The 23,294-nt window shown below is 40.4% G+C and overlaps 1 protein-coding gene across 1 annotated transcript in view; it reads left to right on the forward strand.

Annotated features, from left to right (window-relative positions):
* The window catches only part of LOC126268212 (ubiquitin-conjugating enzyme E2 G2), a 39,274-nt gene extending 16,279 nt beyond the window's left edge, over positions 1-22,995 (forward strand). The window contains exons 3-5 of the mRNA XM_049973841.1: positions 4,905-5,023; positions 5,295-5,435; positions 22,432-22,995. Coding sequence (XP_049829798.1) covers positions 4,905-5,023; positions 5,295-5,435; positions 22,432-22,553 — 382 coding nt within the window. The 3' untranslated portion in view covers positions 22,554-22,995. The remainder of the gene's footprint in view (positions 1-4,904; positions 5,024-5,294; positions 5,436-22,431) is intronic.
* Positions 22,996-23,294: the final 299 nt, after the last annotated feature.

Below are 23,294 nucleotides of genomic sequence, written 5' to 3' on the forward strand. Positions count from 1 at the left end.
AACCTTTACACAGACACACTAAATGATGTAGGAAGCCTACGGTGATGGGTGCTTAAGCTGTACTCAGTGTTACAAATGGTTCACAGGACGCCATTCGACATCTACCGACGACGCTTATGTCAGTAACGTCAGCGAAATTATGCATGCCAATGGAAGACCGACTGCCTGAGAGATTGCAGAAGAATGTAACATTTCAGTTGGATTATGTCATGAAATCCGGACAGAGCTTCGTGGAATGCATTGCGTTGCTGCTCAGTTCGTTCCATTGCTCATAAGTCAAGACCAGAAAGATATTCAATTCACAATCTGTGAGGAGATTGCGGATCACGCAAATGAAAATGAGGTGTTCCTTAGGAGAATCATAACTGGTGATGAAACATTCACGATGTTGAGATCAAGGTTCAATCTTCACAATGGGTTGGGAAAAGTTCTCCAGGACCAAAAAGAAGTTCCTCAGGTCAGATCATATGTCAAAGCCGTGCTGATAGTTTTCTTTGATTTTGAAGGATTAGTTCATCATGAATTTGAGCAACAGGGAAAAACTGTTAATCGATGGTATTATCAGGATGAGTTATAACATCTGCGAGAAAATGTGTGAGAAGGAAGTGGCCTGAAATTCGGTGGGACGTTTCATGCCTCTTGCATCATGATAATGCACCTGCATGTTCATCCCTGTTGTTGGTGACTGTTGCGCTAGAAACAAAATTGCTGTGCTGCCCCATCCTTCGTATGCTCCAAACCTAGTACCTGGGAATTTTGGAAATAAAAAGAAGTTGAAAATCCCATTGAAAGGATGAAGATTTGCATAGATAGATGAGATAATAGAAAATTCACAGCAAGAGGCATACCACGACTGCTTCTGAAAGTGAACACAGCACTGTGTGCGATGTATCAGTTGTGGAGGAGAGTACTTTGAAGGAAAACATGCACAATAGGTAAAAGGTAAGTGTAGAAAAATTTTGTTCACAGAGTTCTGGAATTTTTTGAACAGACCTCATTTGAGAAAGGACATGAAATGAATTTTTAGATTCAGTATCTCTTGATTTTAAATCTTCTAATACAATCCTGTGGTGCCTTGTCTTGTCAATAAGAAGGGGATTAAAACGGTGTGCTAATTATTACTCCATGTTAATAATGAAAGTTAAAACCAAAGAGCCAGCATTATTTCACTGTAGATGTTGGGAAAAAAAAGGAACTGAAGTATTCTACTTCATTGAGTTTCTAACAAGAGACAAATATAATTTTTACATCATAAGAATAGTCAGAATTGTGATTGTGTGCAAATGATGTATAATAGCAAATAAAATTTCATTGCCTTTTTGGTTAGCTACTACATTATCACACACTGAGAAAAGAGATGTACCTCTCTTAAAAGCCACTGCGATTTTCTGTACTGGTATATATAGCGGAGATGCTGAGTCATAGATGGGCACAACAAAAAAGACAGTTGCAAATAAAGTTTACCGCCCATAAGGCCTTGACACACACACAAGCGCTCGCGCGCGCCCACACACACACACACACACACACACACACACACACACACACACACACACACACACACACACACACACTGTCAATCTACGCTGAATTTTCCAATGTTTGAAAAATTATAATGAGGAATTTACAAAATTAGAAATGTGAAATAAACATAGTTGACAGAGAGCTGCTTCTTCTTTTCCTCCTCCTCCCCCCCCTCCTCCTCCTTCTAAAATGCTTTAGTTGTTTAAAGATGAAACCAGCTGTGAAGTTATTGTACCACATGCCCATATGTTGTCATATTTTTGCACAGAACAATTTTTCTCACGCTGGCAGCAAGGATCTACATCTACATCTACATCCATACTCCGCAAGCCACCTGACGGTGTGTGGCGGAAGGTACCCTGAGTACCTCTATCGGTTCTCCCTTCTATTTCAGTCTCGTATTGTACATGGAAAGAAGGATTGTCGGTATGCTTCTGTGTGGGCTCTAATCTCTCTGATTTTATCCTCATGGTCTCTTCGCGAGATATACGTAGGAGGGAGCAATATACTGCTTGACTCTTCGGTGAAGGTATGTTCTCGAAACTTTAACAAAAGCCCGTACCGAGCTACTGAGCATCTCTCCTGCAGAGTCTTCCACTGGAGTTTATCTATCATCTCCATAACGCTTTCGCGATTAGTAAATGATCCTGTAACGAAGTGCGCTGCTCTCCGTTGGATCTTCTCTATCTCTTCTATCAACCCTATCTGGTGCGGATCCCACACTGCTGAGCAGTATTCAAGCAGTGGGCGAACAAGCGTACTGTAACCTACTTCCTTTGTTGTTGGATTGCATTTCCTTTACCGACAATCAACTTTATATGATCATTCCATTTTAAATCACTCCTAATGCGTACTCCCAAATAATTTATGGAATTAACTGCTTCCAGTTGCTGACCTGCTATTTTGTAGCTAAATGATAAGGGACCTATCTTTCTATGTATTCGCATCACATTACACTTGTCTACATTGAGATTCAATTGCCATTCCGTGCACCATGCGTCAATTCGCTGCAGATCCTCCTGCATTTCAGTACAATTTTCCATTGTTGCAACCTCTCGATACACTACAGCATCATCTGCAAAAAGCCTCAGTGAACTTCCGATGTCATCCACCAGGTCATTTATGTATATTGTGAATAGCAACGGTCCTATGACACTCCCCTGCGGCACACCTGAAATCACTCTTACTTCGGAAGACTTCTCTCCATTGAGAATGACATGCTGCATTCTGTTATCTAGGAACTCCTCAATCCAATCACACAATTGATCTGATAGTCCGTATGCTCTTACTTTGTTTTTCTTTGCTAAAGATTTTACTGTTCTGAAACTTTCATAAAGGCTTTTGAATGATGCTTCATCATTATGTAAAGTTCTTATAACAAAGGAAACATCTGAATAAATGTATGGACAGTAATTAGTGGCATACATTATATTGCTCTGAGGCATTTTCTTTCTTGCAAGTTTGAAGTAGAAATCTGCCCAGTGTATTAGTATGGGTCAGAACTTTTTCCAGTTTGATTCAATCATGACCAGCCAGCTAGTTGGTAGAAATGAGTGCTGTTTCACGCAAAGACACACTTTGAGTGTGTCTCATCTTAAAGCATTTCAAATATTTGTCATGTAAAGTGCAGCACAATCTTTTCTTACTTTGCTGGAGAACTGTGATTGGCAGGAGTCATTCAGAGGATGTTGTTGGTTTTTTTTTCCTGATGATGATTGTTGTTTCTGAGCTAAGGAGCAAAATCAGAGCGCTCAGTTAAAATACAAAGTGAAAACAACTTTCATTAATCACCCCGCGGCTGTGGCAGTTTACAGTAGTGCATGGTTCTGTTTGATATGTTGGTGGCCAAATTTTTTCAAATACATACTGGTCAAATAACACGTGGGCGGTGAGGTACGATGGTCTGACAAGTTCACCCCACTACTGTGGACGAATAGGTACCCTTTCCATAGTAAGTAATAATGAAGACTTTGAAGACAGTACTGTAATGAACAGTAATACATTGAATATTTCTAGGAGCTTTATTTTTGGTGCACAACAAGAACCTATACCACTAATCAGCTGACAACACTACTTGAATCTGATTCAACAACAGTAACTGGCCAGTAACACTAGAAACTCACTGTAGTATCAGATACACAACACCTGAGCAAGGTGAATTTATAATGCAGTGGTGTTGCGTGGGAACTCCAAGGGGCATGGCCTGAAGCCTGCTCGGATTGACCCAGCCATTGACAGTGTGCCAGCATGCAGTATCTTTGCAGGTGTCTACTTCTTCCTTTGAATTGCATAGGAACATAGAATAGAGCACCTGCCATGTAAGCAGGAGATCCCGGGTTCGAGTTCCGGTCGGGGGGGGCACATTTTCAACTGTCCCTGTTGATATTTATCAACACCTGTAAGCAGCTAATGGTTTGGACTCATTGTAATTTTGTTCTTCGAGGGCTGCAAGATCATCAATGGTATCTGTTCTTTCAGACATCTTTGAAAGAACAGATATCATCTTCATATAGATAAGGCTTACCGGCCAATGATCTTCTTCAGTGCAGATCCACTCAAATTGCCCGAACTCTTACGGGAACTGGTAGGTTGACTGCTGCCAAGTAATGAGCTTAGTGGGCAGGGGCACTACAGATTTAGTGAATGGAGAGTAAGCTGGAAGTGTGGGTCTCATGAGGAGCGTGCCAGAGATAAGTCCCTGCAGCCGCACTGCCCTGTGTGTCCTCGATGGCCAAGTTGGATAGAGCGTCTGCCATGTAAGCAGGATATCCCGGGTTCGAGTCCCAGTCGGAGCACACATTTTCAACTTTCCTCGTTGATATTTATCAATACGTGTAAGCAGCTAATGGTCTGGATTCATTGTAATTTCATTCTTAGACAGCTGCAAGATCACCAATATTATCTGTTCTTTCGGACATGTCAGAAAGTACAGATACCATCTTCATATTTTATTTTATGTTTTAAAGTTGAATATATAACCATTTTCATCGGAATATTTTAGTGATGAGACTAGTAACTGCTCTTCGTCTGTTAGTCATAACTATATTCATAATTATTAGCCTTTTATATGCTCTGCCATAGTGGATTAGTGTATGTGAGAACCATGGTAAGCAGCTTCACTTTTTTAGTAGAAATGTAGATACTAGATTGCTTCTAGATTAGTATTATGTGCAAATGAGGAACACAGTTATGTTATATAGTGCTTCCCTATATATTATCGTTAATAAAGTTTTTGTTGTATTGTACAGTTATGATGATTGATATTATGTGTCACACATTTGTGCATTAAAATTTTTGTGTAGATGATTTGGACATCTCAAAGTAAATAGAAGTTAATCAGCTTTTATAGTAAAGTTTTCTTATTTCCTCTCTGTTCATAGTGGACCAGAAGGAACATGTTTCGAAGGAGGTGTATTTCCAGCAAAGCTTGTATTTCCTCCTGACTACCCACTGAGCCCACCAAAAATGCAGTTTACTTGTGAAATGTTCCATCCAAACAGTAAGTATTATGTAAGTAATGTAGGCATACCCAGTAAGATTAGGATCCTTAAAAAACTTGAACAAATGTCATTTCACGTTCTCCTCAGATGATCAAGATAGCCATCCATTGTTTGCATTTATAAGCATTTGATTTGTTTTAAAAATTTTAAAAAAGAAAAGAACTATGCCTTACAATACCTCTGCTACATCCAGTATCTTGTTTCCAGGCCAAAATGTGCATTTATTAGGCTGACAATAAGAAGATAATTGTGTAAACATTCTCTGTGTAGTTTATGCAGATGGCCGTGTGTGTATCTCTATTCTACATGCTCCTGGGGATGATCCTATGGGCTACGAGTCAAGTGCTGAACGATGGAGCCCAGTACAGAGTGTAGAGAAAATCCTCCTTTCAGTTGTTAGTATGTTGGCAGGTGAGTTAACAGGCAATACTGTGCAGTATTGTGTTTTCTTCTTGGTTATATTTGTGGTATTTACAGCTAATAATGACAGATGGATATAATAGTGTGAATAATATTATATTTGATGCGAATGTCAGGTACTGATGACTATCAGTGGGTGATTCTGAAAAATCTGTGTACACATTTAGTATTTGGTTACTGTGTGTTCCTTTGACACTTAATGCTATGTTAATTGTAATTACTTCACAAATGTATTTTATAATTATTCAGTTACTGTCGTATGTTTCAAATGACTATTGGTGCAAGCAGTGTCACCTGTTTAATTCTTGTTGTGTGTAGTTGTGATTTTAACCTTTGTTCATATCTATTTTGCAATTGTTTTGTTTAATGCTATTGTATTTTTTTTTACTCTTTATTATGGAATTGTCAGTTCTGTAGTTGAGGTTTTGTTATTGCTTGTAGAGATTTCAATTGCATAATCAACTATCGCATTTGGCAGAAGCCACATACTGTGTTTACATGTTTACCTCTGTCATGGAGTGGCCCTGTGTGAACAGTTTACTGTACACAGCTTGCTATGTCTGCTCTCCATGCTTGCGCCACATGGTCAAGAGAATTTTTTCTGCATTACGTATGACAACAAGACCATGACTTTAGCACAACTTTGTAAGGATTTAGCACGAGACTGTTGTCAATGTGAGTTCTTTCTTTTATCCATTAGAAAGCTGTAACTTTAGCACAATTTCCTGTTTTGTTTAATTGCAGGCAATCTGACACTGTTCTGATAATGAGAATGAAGTCGGCTTTAATGCAATAAATGTGTAACTATATAGCTAAGGTGGTTTTTATTAATCATTAAAATTTGTCAGCTGTCGTGGTCATTTTGATAAAGATTATTTCATGTCCCTTTCCTGTGATTAGTTTTATGTGGGCATCCCACTTTAAATTTCTCCGTAAGCACACTCCCCATTACTTAATCTACATGTACATGCATGTTCTGCTAGCCACTGTATGGTGCTCGGTGGTGAATATCTTTTACCACTACTAGTCATTACCTTTCCTGTTCTACTTGTAACTAGATTTGGGGACAAATGACTGTCTGTATTCCTGTATATGATCCCTAATTTCTGTTATTTTATCTTAATGGTCCTTAAGCAAAATATACGTTGGTGGCAGGAGAATTGTTCTGCTGTCTGCTTCAAATGCCAATCCCCTAAATTTTCTTAGTGGTATTCCACAAATAGAACATCTTCTCTCCTGGGATTCCCATTTGAGTTCACGAAGCATCTCCTTCATAAGTGTTGATGAAACGTACCAGTAACAAACCTAACAATCCATCCCTGAATCTCTTTGATGTCTTCCTTTAATCTGACCTGGTGGCGATTCCAAACACTTGAGCTGTACTGAAGAATGTGTTCCATTAGCGTTCTATACATGGTCCCCTTTACAGATGAATCACATTTCCCTAAAATTCTCCAATAAACCAAAGTCAACCATTCACCTTCCCTTCATGCTCATTCCATTTCATATTGGTTAGCCACATTACACCTAGGTATTTAATTGTTGTGACTGCACACTACTAATGCTGTACTAAGATATTACAGTATTGTTTTTCCTGCTAATATGCATTACCTTTTAAATGTAGGGAAAGGAAGATTGCTACATGCCCTAAAGATGACACATTTAAGTTGCAGACAGGCACAATTGAAAGATGCTAACACACACATACAAGCTTTTGGCCACAGCCTTCATCAGAAAAAGAGAAACACACGTCATTCATTCACACAAGCAAACACACCTCATGCACACACGACTGCCAACTCTGTCAGCTCAGGCCAGAATCCAACTATCAAGTGGGAAGTATGCAACAATCTGGAGGGGGTGGGGAAGGGGAAGAGACAGCAGCATATGGGGGGAGGGGGGGGGGGGGAGAGGAGAACTGTCTGGTGGAGTGTACAGGGACTAGAATGCCAACAGGAGAGTGTCAGGAGGTTATGGGGTCGGGAGGTGGGGGAAAAAGGAGAGGAGCAGGGAAATATGGGAGGGGGGAGGGTGCATTGGGAAAGGACAGGAAACAAAGGGGATGTGAAATGAGTATGAGGAGACAGAGGTGTGGAGATTGTTGGGTGGAAGTTTTTGGAACAGTATGTTACTGTAGGTTGAGGCAGGATAATTACAGGAGTGGAGAATGTGTTGTAAGGTTAACTCCCATCTGCACAGTTCAAGTTCAGAAAAGCTAGTGGTAGAGTGGAGGATACGAATGGCTCTGGTAGTGAAGCAGTCATTGAAATCAAACATGCTATGCTCAGCTGCACAGGGTGGTCTACTTTGCTCTTTGTCACAGTTTGACGGTGGCCGTTCATCCTGGTGGACAGCTGGTTGGTGGTCAAACCAATATAAAAGTTGTGCAATGATTGTGGCAGAGCGAGTCAATAATATGACTGCTTTCACAGGTGGTCCAGCCCTCAATGATTTGGGACAAATCTGTGACAGAACTGGAATAGGAAGTCCTGGGTGGATGTATTGGGCATGTCTCGCACCTCGGTGTTCCACAGGGATTTGATCCTTGTGGCAAGGGTTTAGGATTAGTGATGGCATGGGGATGGGCTAGGATGTTGTGGAGGCTAGGTGGGCTACAGAATAATACTTTAGGAAGGGTAGGAAGAATCTCGGATAGGATGTCTCTCATTTCAGGGCACAATGGTAGGTAATTAAAGCGCTGGCAAAGAATGTGGTTAAGTTGTTCCAGTCCAGGGTGGTACTAGGTGACGAAGGGAGCACTCCTTTGTGGCTGGTTGTTGGGGGTGGTGGGAGGATTTTGGGTGTGAGAGGAAATGGCACAGGACGTCTGTTTGCGGACTTGGTCTAGGAGATAGTACCTATCTGTGAAGGCCTTGGTGAGACCCTCAGCATAGTGGGCAAGGGAGTTTTTGTCACTGCAGATGTGCCATCCCCACATGGCCAGTCTGTATGGAAAGGACTTAGGGTGTGAAAGGGATAACAGCTGCCGAAATGCAGCTACAGTTTATGGTTGGTGGGTTTAATGTGGGCAGAGGTGCAAATGGAGCCACCAGAGAGGAGGAGCTCAATGTCTAGGAAGGTGGCACACTGTGTTGAGGAGGGCCAGTTAAAGCAGGTGGGAGAGGTGTTGACATTATGGACAGAAAAAAGGATGTCTTGGTCCAGAGTCGAGATCATGAGGATATCATCAGTGAACATAAACCAGAGTAGGATTTTGGCATTTTGAGAGGCTAGGAAGGTCTCTAGATGGCCCATAAACAGAATGGCGTAAGAGGGTGCTCATTGCTGTGCCACAGATTTGTTTGTATACCTTCCCTTCAAAGGAGAAGTAGTTGTGGGTTAGGATAAAGGTGGTAAGGTGTATGAAGAAGATCATGAGTATGTGAGGTATTGGTGTATACGGAAGTGATGTCAACAGTGACAAAAAGGAATCCAGGAGGTAAAGGGGTGAGGATGGTGGGGACCGACGGAGCGGTCCGTGAACAACAACATAAATGGGAGAGGACGGACACAAGAACGAAGGACAACTGAGAGAGACCTAACGAACAACAAGCAAGAAACAACAGAGTCACAAGAAAACCACACGAATCAACTACGTCCACTCATACACGGAACAAACTAATGTAAATATGCTGTCTGGGGGCAAGATGTCGATAGACCCACGCAACGAATCTGACTGACGGAGCGAGAGGCAGGCGCTTGAATACTTGATCAGGGGTGCTGCTACTGGCCGTTGGGACCGCGTGTTCCACCGTGGTGCCCGCACATTAAAAATGGGCCATTAGGCGCACGCTGCCACGGATTACGGCGTGAAGGTGCAGAAACCTTTAGGGGTCTTCGACGTCCATGCCATCTGGCGCAGATTCAAAACCTGCAGCACGCAGTATCAGATAAGTGGTTGGTGTCTTTGACGTGGGAGGCTGGATTATGGGAGGTGTTGGTCAGTGAGAGCCGATATTCTTTCAGTGGGTGCAGCCACCCTGCGGCATCCAAGATTGTCAGGTTTGTGGACTTTGGCAAGCATTTAGAAGGTTGGTGTGCCGGGTGTCATAGGGGTGAGGAGGGAAATGGATTCAAGGAAGAAATCCTGGGAAGGGCGTAAGGCTTTAAGCAGGGATTGGAGGTTGTATTTGACTTCTGGGATGGGATCACTCAGTCAGAGTTTATGTGTGTAGTAGTCAGAAAATTGGTGGAGGCCTTCTGCCAGGTAGTCACTGTGACTTGTAACAACAGTGGTGAAACCTTTTGTCTGGAAGTAGAATGACTAGGTCATGATTTGTTTTGACATTATGTAAGACTTCTCTTTTTTCTGCTGAAAGGTTGGTGTTCTGAGGAAGGACGGTGAGGCTGTTAGAGGTAAGCAATTCCTAGAATCTGATCAATGGGTGGTTCCATGGGAGGGGAGGGGGGGGAGGGGATCACAGTTAGATGATGGTATGAAATGGGAGAGGCAGGGTTCAATGTTAGCTTTGGTTGGAGGGATTGGTGGCAAAAAGATATTTCCATTGCAGGAATTGGGAGGAGGACGGTAGACCTCTGACAGTTCCAGCACAGTTAAATTTGGGTGTGGGGCTAACGGTGGGGCCTTTGGTTAGACCCAAAACTTCTATGGAGCTGAGGAATTTGGTGGAAAGGTTAATAACAGTGTTACAACAATGTTTTGGCTCTGGTTTGGTGGTGTGTTCATAAGGAGTTTTGAGGGACGTGACAAGTTGAAAAGGTCAGCTAGGCAGGGTTTAGATTCTAGGAGTGGTGGATGAGAAGGGACAGTGTGTGTAAGTTAAGTCTTGGATAGTGGTGCCCTGAGGCAGTAGTAGAATGTCAGCAGGTTGTACAACTTGTGGAGGTGGTGTCTGGAAGCTCCTCCAGGTGCTGGAGGGCAAGGAATTCAGTTTCAGAAATGTGATGTTTGAAAAGGGATTGCACAATATCAATATCTTGCAGAGGGAGTAGAGATGTTTCTGGGATGCCTGTGCCCTGGAGACGTGTTTCTGCAGTATTCTTTCTGTGACTGGCAGAATCTGAAAAGGTGAAGGTCATTGTGAAAGTAGGGATGGGACCCAGAGAAAGGAATTTTTATGGTTAGGTCATTTGGGGGGGATTCCATGGTTTAGGCAGCATTTAAGAAATAGAATGTGGGTCTGGGTTAGCCATGAAAAGGGATACTTTCCTGAACTGATGCAGAAAGATGGAGACGACTCCATTGTGGCAGGAATGGTGTAAAGGAAACTGGAATGACACGGCAGAATAGGTGGACTTGTGTGCTTCTGACAAAGGCTACGGCTGAAAGCTTGTGTGTAAGTGTCTTTTAATTGTGCCTGTCTGCAACTTGTTGTGTCATCTTTACCATAAGTAGCAACCTATCTTTTCCTATGTTGCTGATATTCGTACCTGGAGTTTCCACTGTTTGATTTTACATTATATTTTTCTAAATACAGAGCTAGCTACCATTCAGCTCACCAAGTAAAAATTTTGTGTAAGTCATCTTGTATCCTCCTACAGTCACTCGTTAGAGACAGTGCCCCATACACCACAGCACCATCAGCAAAAGGCTGCAGATTGCTGCTCATCCTGTTCTTCAGATTATTTGTGTGTATAGAGAATAAGGCATGGATGTGACTGATCGGCAATTGTGTAATTATACAAGAATGTTTTTTCTGCCTCTTTATGTGTAATACATTCCATTTGTTTGTATTGAGAATCAGCTGTCAGTATCTGCACCATGCGTCATTCCTCTGTAGGTCTTCCTGCATTTCACTAAAATCTTCTAGTGTTGTGACTTCTCTATATACAACAGCGTCATCCGGGGAACAACCTCACTGTGCTTACTTTTATGTCTGTTGATTTTTCTCTGGTAACAATGACCTGTTGTATTCAGATTGCTAGGAACTCTTTAAACCAGTCATGCAATTCATCTGCTATCCCGTATGCCCTGCATGTTGTTCATTAGACAATTCAGAACTGTATAAATGCCTCCTGGAAGTCAAGGAACATAAAATCAACCCTGGTGTCAGAATCTACTGCCTTCTGGGTCTTGGGGATGAAAGGAGTGAGCTTGATTTTACATGATTGTGTTTTGTGGAATCCAAATTGATTCATGCATAGGAGACTTTTGGTCTCCAAAAAACATGAGCAAAAAATTTGTTGTAATATTTTACAGCAGACTGACATAAAAAATATATGCCTCTAGTTATGGTCTTCTGTTTGATGAATCATATTGCTTCATCCCTCCTCCTACCTATGGTAGATTGGTGCTAGAAGATGAGCAAATTATTTAGCATACTCCAAACATAAATACATATGGGTATCCCATCATGTCCAGAACTTGTATTTACTCGGTTGAGTCATTTAGTTGACTCTCCATCCTGCAGCCACTTATTTCATTCAATGATGAGAGGAAGAAATGCAGCATGATCCTTCTCATTGAAATAATTTTGTAAAAATGGACTCCAATTCCTTCTTGTATGGAATTTACAATGATATTGTAATTGTAAATAAAACCTACAACTGTAACTGGAGAATAATCTTCAGTTTTGAACCTTAATTTTTGTATGTACAAAATTCTTCATAGATGACAAATCCTTTATTTGGATAAAATTGTACACTTGACTTGTGTTCCAGGGTGGAAATCCTTTCTTAAGATGCTACAGGAAGCAAGGAAAACTAGAGGGATTCTTCATAAAATTAATTTACATTTAAAAGTCCCATGCAAATGTGAACATGATGATATACCTTGATTGCGTATAAGAGTCATGTGAAAAATCCTTTTATATTTGATGCTGTGGTTTTATTAATTTTGTACTTTGTACTATGGTTTTATTAATTTCATTTCTTGACAATTTCATTTGACCTTTTTATTATTTTTAATTCTTGACAATTGTGTTATTCATTGCATGTCTTGCTTTTATTGTTTACTCTGTACTAGGCCTATCGTAGCTAATACCATACATACGTAAGCTGGATTTAGCATTATTTGTAGTGGATGGCATTTGCAAGGAAACAAGGAGGTGCGACTGTGTTGTTAGCTGTGATTGAACAATGATCTCTCCCACCCTCTGTATCAGTTCTGGTTGTGGGCACTCTCTAATGTATATGTATACATAGAGAAGTCTCATTGTGGTTCATGCGGTAGTGTGGTGACCGGTCTTGATGGGCTTCCACGATATGTATCAGGCTGGGCACTTACATGGTAAGCTACGTTTGAGGTTCACAAATTGGCATTCTACACCTTTTATGTCTTCATTTCTAATTTATTAAGTCCATGCCACATATCTGGTTGTTTGCAGTTGGTCTATAGGTTACATTAGGCTAACAATGTGTGCTTATTTGCTGTTACATTCATATTTTTTCAGTTAAGCCTTGTTTGCCTGGTGTGGTATTGGTTGACTCTTAGAAACGTTTTGTGCCTCACCCACATGGGATCTCACATCCTAGTTGATAATTTTGCTGGATTTTTTACTTGACTGATAAGACCTTCTCGTATGCAGTCAAGGTATAACCTGATGTTCACATTTGTATAGGCTCTTTTAATGTTAATTAATTTTATAAAGACTTCCTCTTACTTTTTCTTGTTTTTTGTAGTGCCTGAAGATGAGATTTACACCCTGAAACCCAGGCATGTGTGCAATTTTATTCAAATAAAGGGTTTTTCAAGTACATCTAGAATGGATTTATTCATATGAAAAAGAAATTAATTAACAATAGTTGTGGATGTCCCACAAAGAGTATATTACTAAGTTCTAGATCAGAACAATATTGCAATGCACAGTTTTGAGCTGGCTAATGGCCAGCAATGTTTGATCAATACATAACTTAAAACAAAATAGTTAAACTGGTATACATTTGTGACCATATCTTTAACAACCCCGCCAGTGGATGTCCAAATTGAGGCAGACGAATTGGCATGGGCAGAACAGTGGAGTAGTTTAGGAACCTGCCTTGCAGGTTGCACGAGTCACATCATATGGGCAGACCCGCTGACGTCAGTGTTTATTTGTAAGCAGCAGTAAGTGGAGGAGGTCAGTGCTCCTGCAGGGTTAGACAGTGGCGGTCCAGGCATTGCATTCATGTCGAGAGTTGTCGTGGACTTAGCCACTCATGCCAGCTGCATGCTGAGGTATTGTTGTGCAGCTATCTCATGGGGTATGGGCACTGCACTTCCCATGGTTCAATTCGCAGGACTAGTTAGTCCGATTTGCAGGTTTCTGTTACGCAGTCATGGCCGATTCTCCATCGACCAAAAGTACTGTGCTGACCGCATTGAATAGCAGTGTTGTCATGCCTTCTGCAGATACTAAAGTATCTACACCAGCACTGCTCATTTTCAGATAGTGGACTAGACAGCAGTCAGAACCATAGATTTCCATTGCCAATTCATTATCCTCAGTTTATGCCACTGTAAGGCAGTTCTTACCATCCTCCACTTCAAAATATACTGATTATGACAGAGATAAATATTATTAATGAAACTGACTGAGAAATGTTTGAAATCATTGCTTATGTGTCTAGAAGAAACACAGTGAAGTGATTCAAACATGACTTGCGAAACTAAGGAAAAATGATTTTACTCATGTTGGAGTATACATTGTGTTGGTAGGTTGATGGATATGTGGGAGTTAATATGATGGGAGTTAGTGAAGTGAGGTGACAAGAAGAACAGGACTCCTGGTCAGGCCTATAATGACTAAGAAAACAGCAGTGTGGGTGTGGGAATGAAGAGAAATGCACACGTGTCTCATTTTTATCTGTGATGTAATAATACCCAGTCAGATATTAACGCATATATCTGATTCTTGTCTATATGAATGGACACACATTCACTCGTATGCTTCATTTTTTCTGTGGGAATACTGTGTGCAGCTTAGTGAATACATTATCATAGTCAAGATAGACACTAAGCCAACACCATTCACAATAGTACAAACTGATACACCAACTAGCTCTGCAGATGACATTGGAAGAATGTATGATGTGTAGAGATCAGGGGTGAATGGCCTCTACTGTAGGTTGTGGATCTGGGCTGCTAGTGGTCAGGAAAGTCTCCAGGTCATCACCTTGGGTGTCATTGCGGTGGTGTAGTGATTGGGTACCAAGTGGATTCCCAGTGTCCCATCATAAAAACAGCACTTACATATACTCTTTTATTCTGTGCCAAAATACATTGATTGTGCTGGTGCTCAGCACTGGTCAACACACCCAAGCCATTGCCCAGATTCGGTCAGCAAAGCGTGCTTGGATCAGTGAGGTGCCATATCATAGCCAGTGGGCAGTGGCATCTGTGCAACAGGCAGCAGTCACGCAAGGTGACTTGGTCGGCAGTGTAGCAGTGATTAAGACCAAGAAGCAGGGTGGTAAGTAGCAGCTGGAGCAAGCAGCCTCAGCAACTGGTGAGAATACATAGCTCAGTGCAGTATCAAACTACGGATGTCAGCACAGATGGCGGCAACTAACAGCAGTGATGTGTGCCTACACAGGTGAAGACTGGCAGCAACAGAGGTTGCACACACAGGCAATGGTTGTTAGGTGGCTAGGTGACTCAGGCATGGACTATGGACCTCCAAGTTAGGATGCCTACATTGAATGGAAGTTTTTGTATTGGCTTGTGTGCCACACCCATTCAGCCATGTTAATAGCATAATGTCAGCTATGATGGTATGAACATAAGAACAACAAAGCACCCAGTCCCCAAGTGGAGGAAAATCTTCGACCCGACTGGGCATTGAATATGGGTCCATTTGCTTAGCATCCACCACACTGACCGTGTGGTTACTGAAGCAGACTGGGTGAAAGTTAACCAAAACGGCAACCTCACAGCTAGTGGAGACAGCATCTGGCATTGGCAGTTGCACCAGATCTTCTCTAAGTAAGAATTAAAGGCATTTTTTAAGTCTTTGTGATACGTAATGTATGTCTTTGTTTCCCCCATCAAGTGCAAATTGGTCATCTGTAGCAGTTACTTATCCGTCTAGAAACCTAGCCTTGCAGTTCCCAACAACCAAGTGTAAATGCCAACACATCCACCAATACCATGTCCTGTGCAGCAGGCAGCAGCTGGGCGAGGTGACATAGTCAGCACTACAGCCATGTTTTTCTAACTTAGATCTCGAAGCATGGGGGGTTATGACAGCCAGAGCTGTTATGACTGATACAAATACATAAATCAGCACAAATGGACCAGAATCTGCAGATTCCAACTGTGGATTCCAGTGTGGGTGATGGTGGCTGACAGCAGTGACCTGTGCCTGCACAGGCGATGACGGGCAGCAACAAAGTTAGCTCACATGTAGGCAGTGGCAGCTAGTGGGCCCAGACACGAACTGCAAATCCCCCCCCCAAGTAGGTGGCCTGTTGACTGAAAGGCACCAAGTCAGAAGCATTCGGACTTTGCACGGGCAGCGGTTCGGCAGCTAGTGGAGATAGCGTCTGGCGGTTGCAACTTGTTGATCCATTTCTGGATATATACTGCCATAGACTTCCCCTCATAGCTGGCTGCTGGCAGTGACTGAATGTGCCTCTCTAAAATGAATGGTATTTATGCGAACTTTGTCCATAATTGTTTCTGAAACTGTAGCACTTCTCTTTCCTGTCACAGCAGAACTGAGACAAAAGTAGTGGCCAATGGGTAATCATGACATCACTCCCTTCCCTTTGTGTCAACGATTGACCATCCCTATCTGTCATATTGGTGTAGCAGTTTCACTTTGCAGGAGCTGTTTCTGTGGCTTCAATATAATGTGCGTATAGCGCATTGAGCAGAAACGTCTAACCAACCCCTCTACTGTGGTTTCTTGTGTCATTCTGCCATGACATCTCCTGCTAAGTCAATCATGGGGTGGAACTGTGGTACTACAGATAAGATAAGGGAAATTATTCATATGATTAAGGGAGATGTAATTTTAATTGTGGTGAGTGATGAATTCATTAGTAGGAAATGGAGAGAAGGAAAAATAGTACGAGAACATGGATTTGGGAGAAAGGAGTTAAGGGGAAAGCTGCCATCGAATTTTGTACTGAGTATAGTTCAAACATTGCTAACTATTAGTTTAAGAATCGTGAAAGATGTGTATGTGGGAGGTCCCAGCTTCATAATATGGTGCTGTGTTGAAGATTAAGAAACCAGATTTTAAATTATAAGGTGTTTCTCTGGGCGTATGTGGGCACAGACCATAATTTACTTGTTATGAACTGCAGATTAAAACTGCAGAAATTGCAAAAAATATAGAAATTTAAGAATACAGGACGTGTATAAACTCAAAGAATCGAAGGTTGCTGAGAGTTTCTTAGGGACCTTTAGGCAACACCTGACTGAAACAGGAAAGGGATGAAAGGGTGGCATTTAGAGATGAAATAGTGAAGGCAAGAAAAATCACATGGGTAAAAAGACTGAACCCAGTAGGATTCTGTGGATAACACAGGAGATGTTGAAATTATTCGATGGTAGAAGAAAATACAAAAATGTAGCAAATGAAAGGGAATACAGACATCTAAAAAATGAGATTGACTGGGAATGCAAAGCAGATAAGTAAAAATGGCTAGAGAACAAATTCAAGCATGTAGAAACATGGGAAAGATTGATGTTGCCTATAGGAAAATTAACAGGTTCTTTGGAGGCAATAGAAGCCGCTGTATGAATGTGGACACCCCCAGTTTCATACCAGAACTAAGCAAAGAAGTGAGAACTAAAAAATGGAAGGAATATATAGAGGCTCAGTATCGGGTAAAAAAAAATTGAAGACAACACAGAAAGAGAAGAGGATGTAGGTGAAGGAAAGGTACGAGATAAGAAACTGTGAAAAAATTTAAACGGAGCAGTGAAAGATTTAAGTGAAAACAAGGCCCTCGGAGTAGACAACATTCCCTTAGAATTATTTAGATCCACGGGAGAGGCAGCAGTGACAAAAATATTCCACCTGGCATGCAAGGTATATGAGACAAGAGAAGTACCTTCAGACTTCAAAAAGAAACTCTGGCTCCAAAGAAAGCGGGTGCTGACAGTTGTGAATACTATGGAACCATCAGTTTAAAAACTCATGATTGCAAAATATTGACATAAGTTATTTACACAAGAATGGAAAAGCTGGTAGGAACGGACCTCATGGAAGATCAATTTGGGTTCCATAAAAATATAGGAAAATATGAGGCAACACTGATCTTACATCTTATCTTAGAAGATAGGCTAAAGAACAGCAAATCAACATTTATAGCATTTGTAGATTTAGAGAAAAGTTTTGACAGTATTGACTGGGCTATACTCTTCAACCTTCTGAAGGTAGCAGGGATAAAACAGAGGAAGCAAAATGTTATTTACAACTTGTACAAAAACCAGACTGCACTTACTAGACTTTAAGCACGTGAAAGGGTAGCAGCAGTTAAGAAGGGGAGTGAGGCAATGTAGTAGCCTATCCTCCATATTATTCAAGCTTTACATTGATTAAGCAGAAAAGGAAACCAGTTGTGGGAAGAGAATAAATACTTTGAGTTTTGATGATGAAATTGTAATTCTCTGAGAGATGGCAAAGGACTTGGAAGAGCAGTTGAATGAAATGGATTGTGTCTTAAACAGATTATAAAATGTACATAAGAAAACAACAACAAGATAACTGAATATAGCCAAGTTAAATCACTTGATACTGAGAAGATTAGGTTAGGAAATGAGACACAAAAAGTAGTCTTGCTATTTGATAACTGATGGTGACTTACGTAGAGAGGATATAAAATATAGAGTGGCAATGGCAAGAAAAGTGCTTACGAAAAAGAGATTTTTGGGATAACACCTAATGTAAGTTTAAGTATTAGGAAGTCTTCTCTGAGGTATTTGTCTGGAGTGTAACCTTGTATGGAAACGAAACATGGGCAATAAGGAATTCAGACAAGGAGACAATACAAGTGTTTGAAATGTGGTGCTACAGAAGAATGCTGAAGGTTAGATGGATAGATCACATAAGCAATGAAGTGGTACTGAATACAATTATAGAGGGAAGAAATTTGTGGCATAACTTGACTAAAAGAAGTGTTTTGTTGATAGGACACATTCTGAGAAAGAAGAAATTGTCCATTTGGAATTGGAGGGAGTAGAGATTTTGGATGCAGTAGTTATTTGGAGATGAAGAGGCTTGCACAGGATAAACTAGTGTGGAGAGCTGCATCAAACCATTCCTCAGACACACAGGTCACGACGACAATTATCAAACATAAAAACATAACTTCAAATTTGTAATAAATGATGATGTCATGTGGAATTATATGAACCTCTTTACAATAAATTTATTTGTGGACATAGAGGCACATTCCAAGGGTCACTGCTTTTCAGGTGTTTTGGTGTGGAGGGAAATGTAATGTCAGAGCCATGGAGAATGTTATTTTGTTACTGGATTGGTGTATTCAGTAATAACTAGTGCTACGAATTTTTAGGTGCTGCACTTCAGTATTGAAATGCCTAAGTTAGTCTTTCTTGCAAGGTAAACATTAAATGCACATCCCTAATTGTGTGCACCTTTTCACAACACAAGCTCATTTTTGCACCATTTCTTAATTTCAGCACCTTTTTCCACTTATTTAATACTTCTTTTGCCACACTTTATTCCTAAAGAAATAAAAAAAATTAACATTAGTATAAAGGCCAGGAAACCGAGAGGATTTTGTCTGCATTGAGCTATTAGCCTACCGGCCATTACAAAAATGGAGGAGCAGTTTCCTCAGAAAGAGCAAGTGCTGTTTTGATGGATGTGTAGGAAGCACTTGAGGGTTCTGCAAAGAAGGCAGTAGAACCGAGCATACCAAAAACACTTACGCAGGATATTTTGCAACAAACAGGGATTTCAGTTACTGACTGCAAACAAAATATGCACCAATTGTATCTGTTGATGATGAATGATCCTTTTCTATGTAGAAAAGAATGTTCATATTTACTTAGTGATCAGCGATGTAGGCTCACTGAAAATAACATCGAAAATGTTACATTTTATCTGTTTTAGCAGTTTTCTGGACAAGTGTTTTTAATAATATTGTATTGTGAGACTTGTTTTACACTGATTTCTGATTTGTGACAATATGACAAAATTGTGTACCATATATGATGTAAAACTGGTTTCGATGTACTTTGTATGAATGTTAACTTATCAAATTCTACCTTTTTTAACTAAGTTATAGCACCATCGTTGCAAATTGTTAACATAAATTTTACGCCTATAATTCCCAGTTCCAGTTAAAACCTAAGACTGTCTAACATAGCATTTGTTCTCAGCTGTATGCAGTTATAGTGTGCTAATCCTTCAGATGTTAGTGGTTTTTCATAATCTTGGAGACCACTGAGACAGAAGACTAATTGTTCATAATTTTCCAAAAAGTGGCATAAGTGATTAATGATATGTGTGAGGTCTGTTCTTTCAGATATGTGTGAAAGAACAAACATTTTGATCTAGCAACCACTATGAATTGAGACACAAAGGAATTACAGATATTGGCTACGAGTGGGCATTGTCTTTAACTCAGTGGGGAAAGTTGAAAATTTATACCAGACCGGGATCGTTGGTAAAGCAGCTGCCAGACTGAGATTCATTGGAAGACTCCTAAGGAAATGCAATCTGAAAACAAAGGAAGTCGTTTACAGTACACTTGTTTGCCCACTGCTTGAATATTGCTCACCAGTGTGAGATCCATACCAGATAGGGTTGATAGAAGAGATAAAGAAGATCCAACGAAGAGCAGCGCGCTTTGTTACAGGTTCATTTAGTAATCACAAAAGCGTTGTGGAGATGATAGATAAACTCTAGTGGAAGACTTTGCAGGAGAGACGCTCAGTAGCTCGATACGGGCTTTTGTTGAAGTTTTCAGAACATACAGTCACCGAGGAGTCAAGCAGTATATTGATCCCTCGTATGTATATCTTGCAAAGAGACCATGAGGATAAAAGCAGAAAGATTAGGGCCCACGCAGAGGCATACCGACAATCTTTCTTTCCACGAGCAATACGAGACTGGAATAGAAGGGAGAAACGATAGAGGTACTCAAAGTACCCTCCGCCACACACCGTCAGGTGGCTAGCGGAATATGGATGTAGATGTAGATGTAGATTCAAATCTGGGTCTCCTGTTTACCAGGCAGATGCTGTGACAACTAAGCTAACCAGACACAGTGGTCATTGCAACGGCATGGACTAACCTAGGCCTGCCTCTCCCCCGGTCAGGCTCAAATTCTCAACCCCACAATACTAATGTAGTGCCCCTTGCCCATTATCCACATTACCCACAGTGTTTCACGAATTGTACATCTGCACTGAAGAGATCATTGGCCATCCTCACCTTAATTATATACATGGGATGTTCGAAGGAACAATCATATGAAAATTTGGATGAGGATAGCATTGATCTCTTCGGTATAGATGCACACCCAGCTCAACTCCTATGAGAATCAGCAAAATGCAGCAAGTAATGAGGATAATGTAGTGTGTAGTGGGTAGATAAGTTGAGAATTTGGATCTGACATGAGGCTTGCTAGGGTAGTCCGTGCAGTTGCAGTGACCGCTGTGTCCGAGTGGCTTAGTGGTCAGAACATCTGCCTTATAAGCAGAAGACTATGGTTCGAATCCCAGTGCAGCACATATTTTCAACTTCCCCCCATTGCTTTAAATCAGTGCCCACTCGCAACCATCGTCAGTTATTCCTTTGAATCTCAATATTTAATGACTTGTTTCGATAACTTAAATTGTTCAACTTCAGGTTTGAGTATTCACTATTGTTAATTAAATGAAGTCTTTTGGTAAAAAGTAACTACCTGAGCTACACAGTAAAGAAGTCTAATATATCTGCATCAGACGCATGATAATCTCTACAAGTACACTACAGATAACTCATCGAAACATTTATCAAGGGTTTGATACTGGTATGTTAGAAATTTTTTATTTTGAAGGACAGTACAATTCTACCCATTTTCTTAGGATTTAAATGTGGTGTCAGGAACGTATGAGTCAGATTTAAATTGAGGCTCACACAAAATTGCAGGCGTACGTTTCAGAAATTGTGAAAAATCCCTTATTAGGTATTTTGCATTGAAATTAGGTACGCATCTTTTGGAAATGCTACATTTACTATCGGTGTTGGTTATAATGATGTTTTGATTTATGAGATTTCTAGAGAGTTTGAAGGGGAGGGGGGAGTTATTTTTGGACTGTCAGTGTGTTTCAGTATGTTTCCCTCTACTCTAGTACATTCTTTTCAGTTGCTGGGATACTCATTGGAAGAATTACCTAGTTCTTTGCTTGTTCCTTGAGCGGCAATGTCTGTTCTGCAGTTTCTGAGGCCATTTTCTTTTTCTGAGTTGTCTCTTGACAGTGCACAATATAATCTCACTTTTATCACTCTTTCCATCACTAGAACCACAATCTTTATTGTAAACTTCCACAGTTATTGTCTGAAATGTGACTAAATTTGAAACTACTGTCTAAACCATAATTCCTTCACAAAAATTGTACTGACTAGAAGCCATTTTCAATTTGGCAATAGCAAATGCTATAGATGCATATTTGCATCTACTAACTCACATGCATGGACCACCTATGGCCATATGATCACACTACATCGAAAGCTGTGTGTATGCAAGCTGTGATAAATGGAAGCATATGTATCAGAAGTGCATGAAAGAGCCATCAAGTGGCAGCATGACAGTATATCCTCGTCAGATTATGTGAATGGGTTAAGGAATTGTGTACAAGGCACTGACTGGATGAGCCAGTTCTCAGGTTGGAGGAAGCGAAGTGCCTACGTTTCCAGTACAGCCATGCTTAGGATTGACAACAGCTTCATTTTTATATAATAAAACTTATAATGAGCCACTGATACTCTAAAAGCGTATGGTTTTATTTTATTTTATAAAGCTATTGCTGCACCATTTAGATTTACCAGTTTGTTAAATATTTTGACTTCATTGCTATAACCTCTGTTTTAAAACTGCAAAACGTGGTGATAAGTGTTGCCATTCCTCTTTTACACAGAGCCAAATGATGAGAGTGGTGCAAACGTTGATGCTGCGAAGATGTGGCGGGAAGATCGTGAAGAATTCAACAGGATAGCCGAGAGAATAGTCAGAAAAACACTTGGATTGCCTCCGCCATAATCCTGATTTGTTAAATATCCTTTCTTTGTAATGTGATATAATAGAAACCTTGGAATACCTGTGATCACCAGTTCAATATTTGTCCAGCATGTCTTGATTTGCAGAATTCTAGCCTATTTGAAATAGCAAGTTAATTTATGAAACTTTTGTTGTGCCTTTATTGATGGCATTGAAAAAACAGAAACTGGTCCGTATACATTTTTTCAGTTTATTTTATTATACACATGTTCATACAATTATATAGAAAAATTGTACATCATCTTGGAATTTACAATTGTGGTATCTTGGTGTATATAGTTCTTTTTTCCTTTTTTATGTTTTTCATGCATATAATGTCTGTTGTTATTAAAACCTGTGGGTTTCTGGTCAAACTGTACAGTTTTTGTGTCTGTGTATCTATACAACACAAAAATAAAAATTAATAGTGTTTTCATACCATAAACTGTACTACAGTACTCAACTGCCATGGTGTTGCATCACAAAGATACTAAACTAATATTCAGGAGGATTGGTGTATTGGTCACTGATCAAGTTTTTCTGAAGTTTTCTGAAACTTTATAATGAGTGGCTAGGTGGATTTTTTTATGAGCGCAACTGATCATTGGTATTTTAAAGGCTAATGGAACAATAAATATATAGTAACAAAATGTAATATGATGATTATCCTGAATTAGGTGCAGCTACACTTACTTATAATGTCTTATTTATTGTCTGTATTGAAAACAATACTAATCCTTTTAA

The sequence above is a fragment of the Schistocerca gregaria genome, chromosome 4 (genome assembly GCF_023897955.1).
Source record: "Schistocerca gregaria isolate iqSchGreg1 chromosome 4, iqSchGreg1.2, whole genome shotgun sequence".
NCBI classification, from domain to species: Eukaryota; Metazoa; Arthropoda; class Insecta; order Orthoptera; family Acrididae; genus Schistocerca; species Schistocerca gregaria.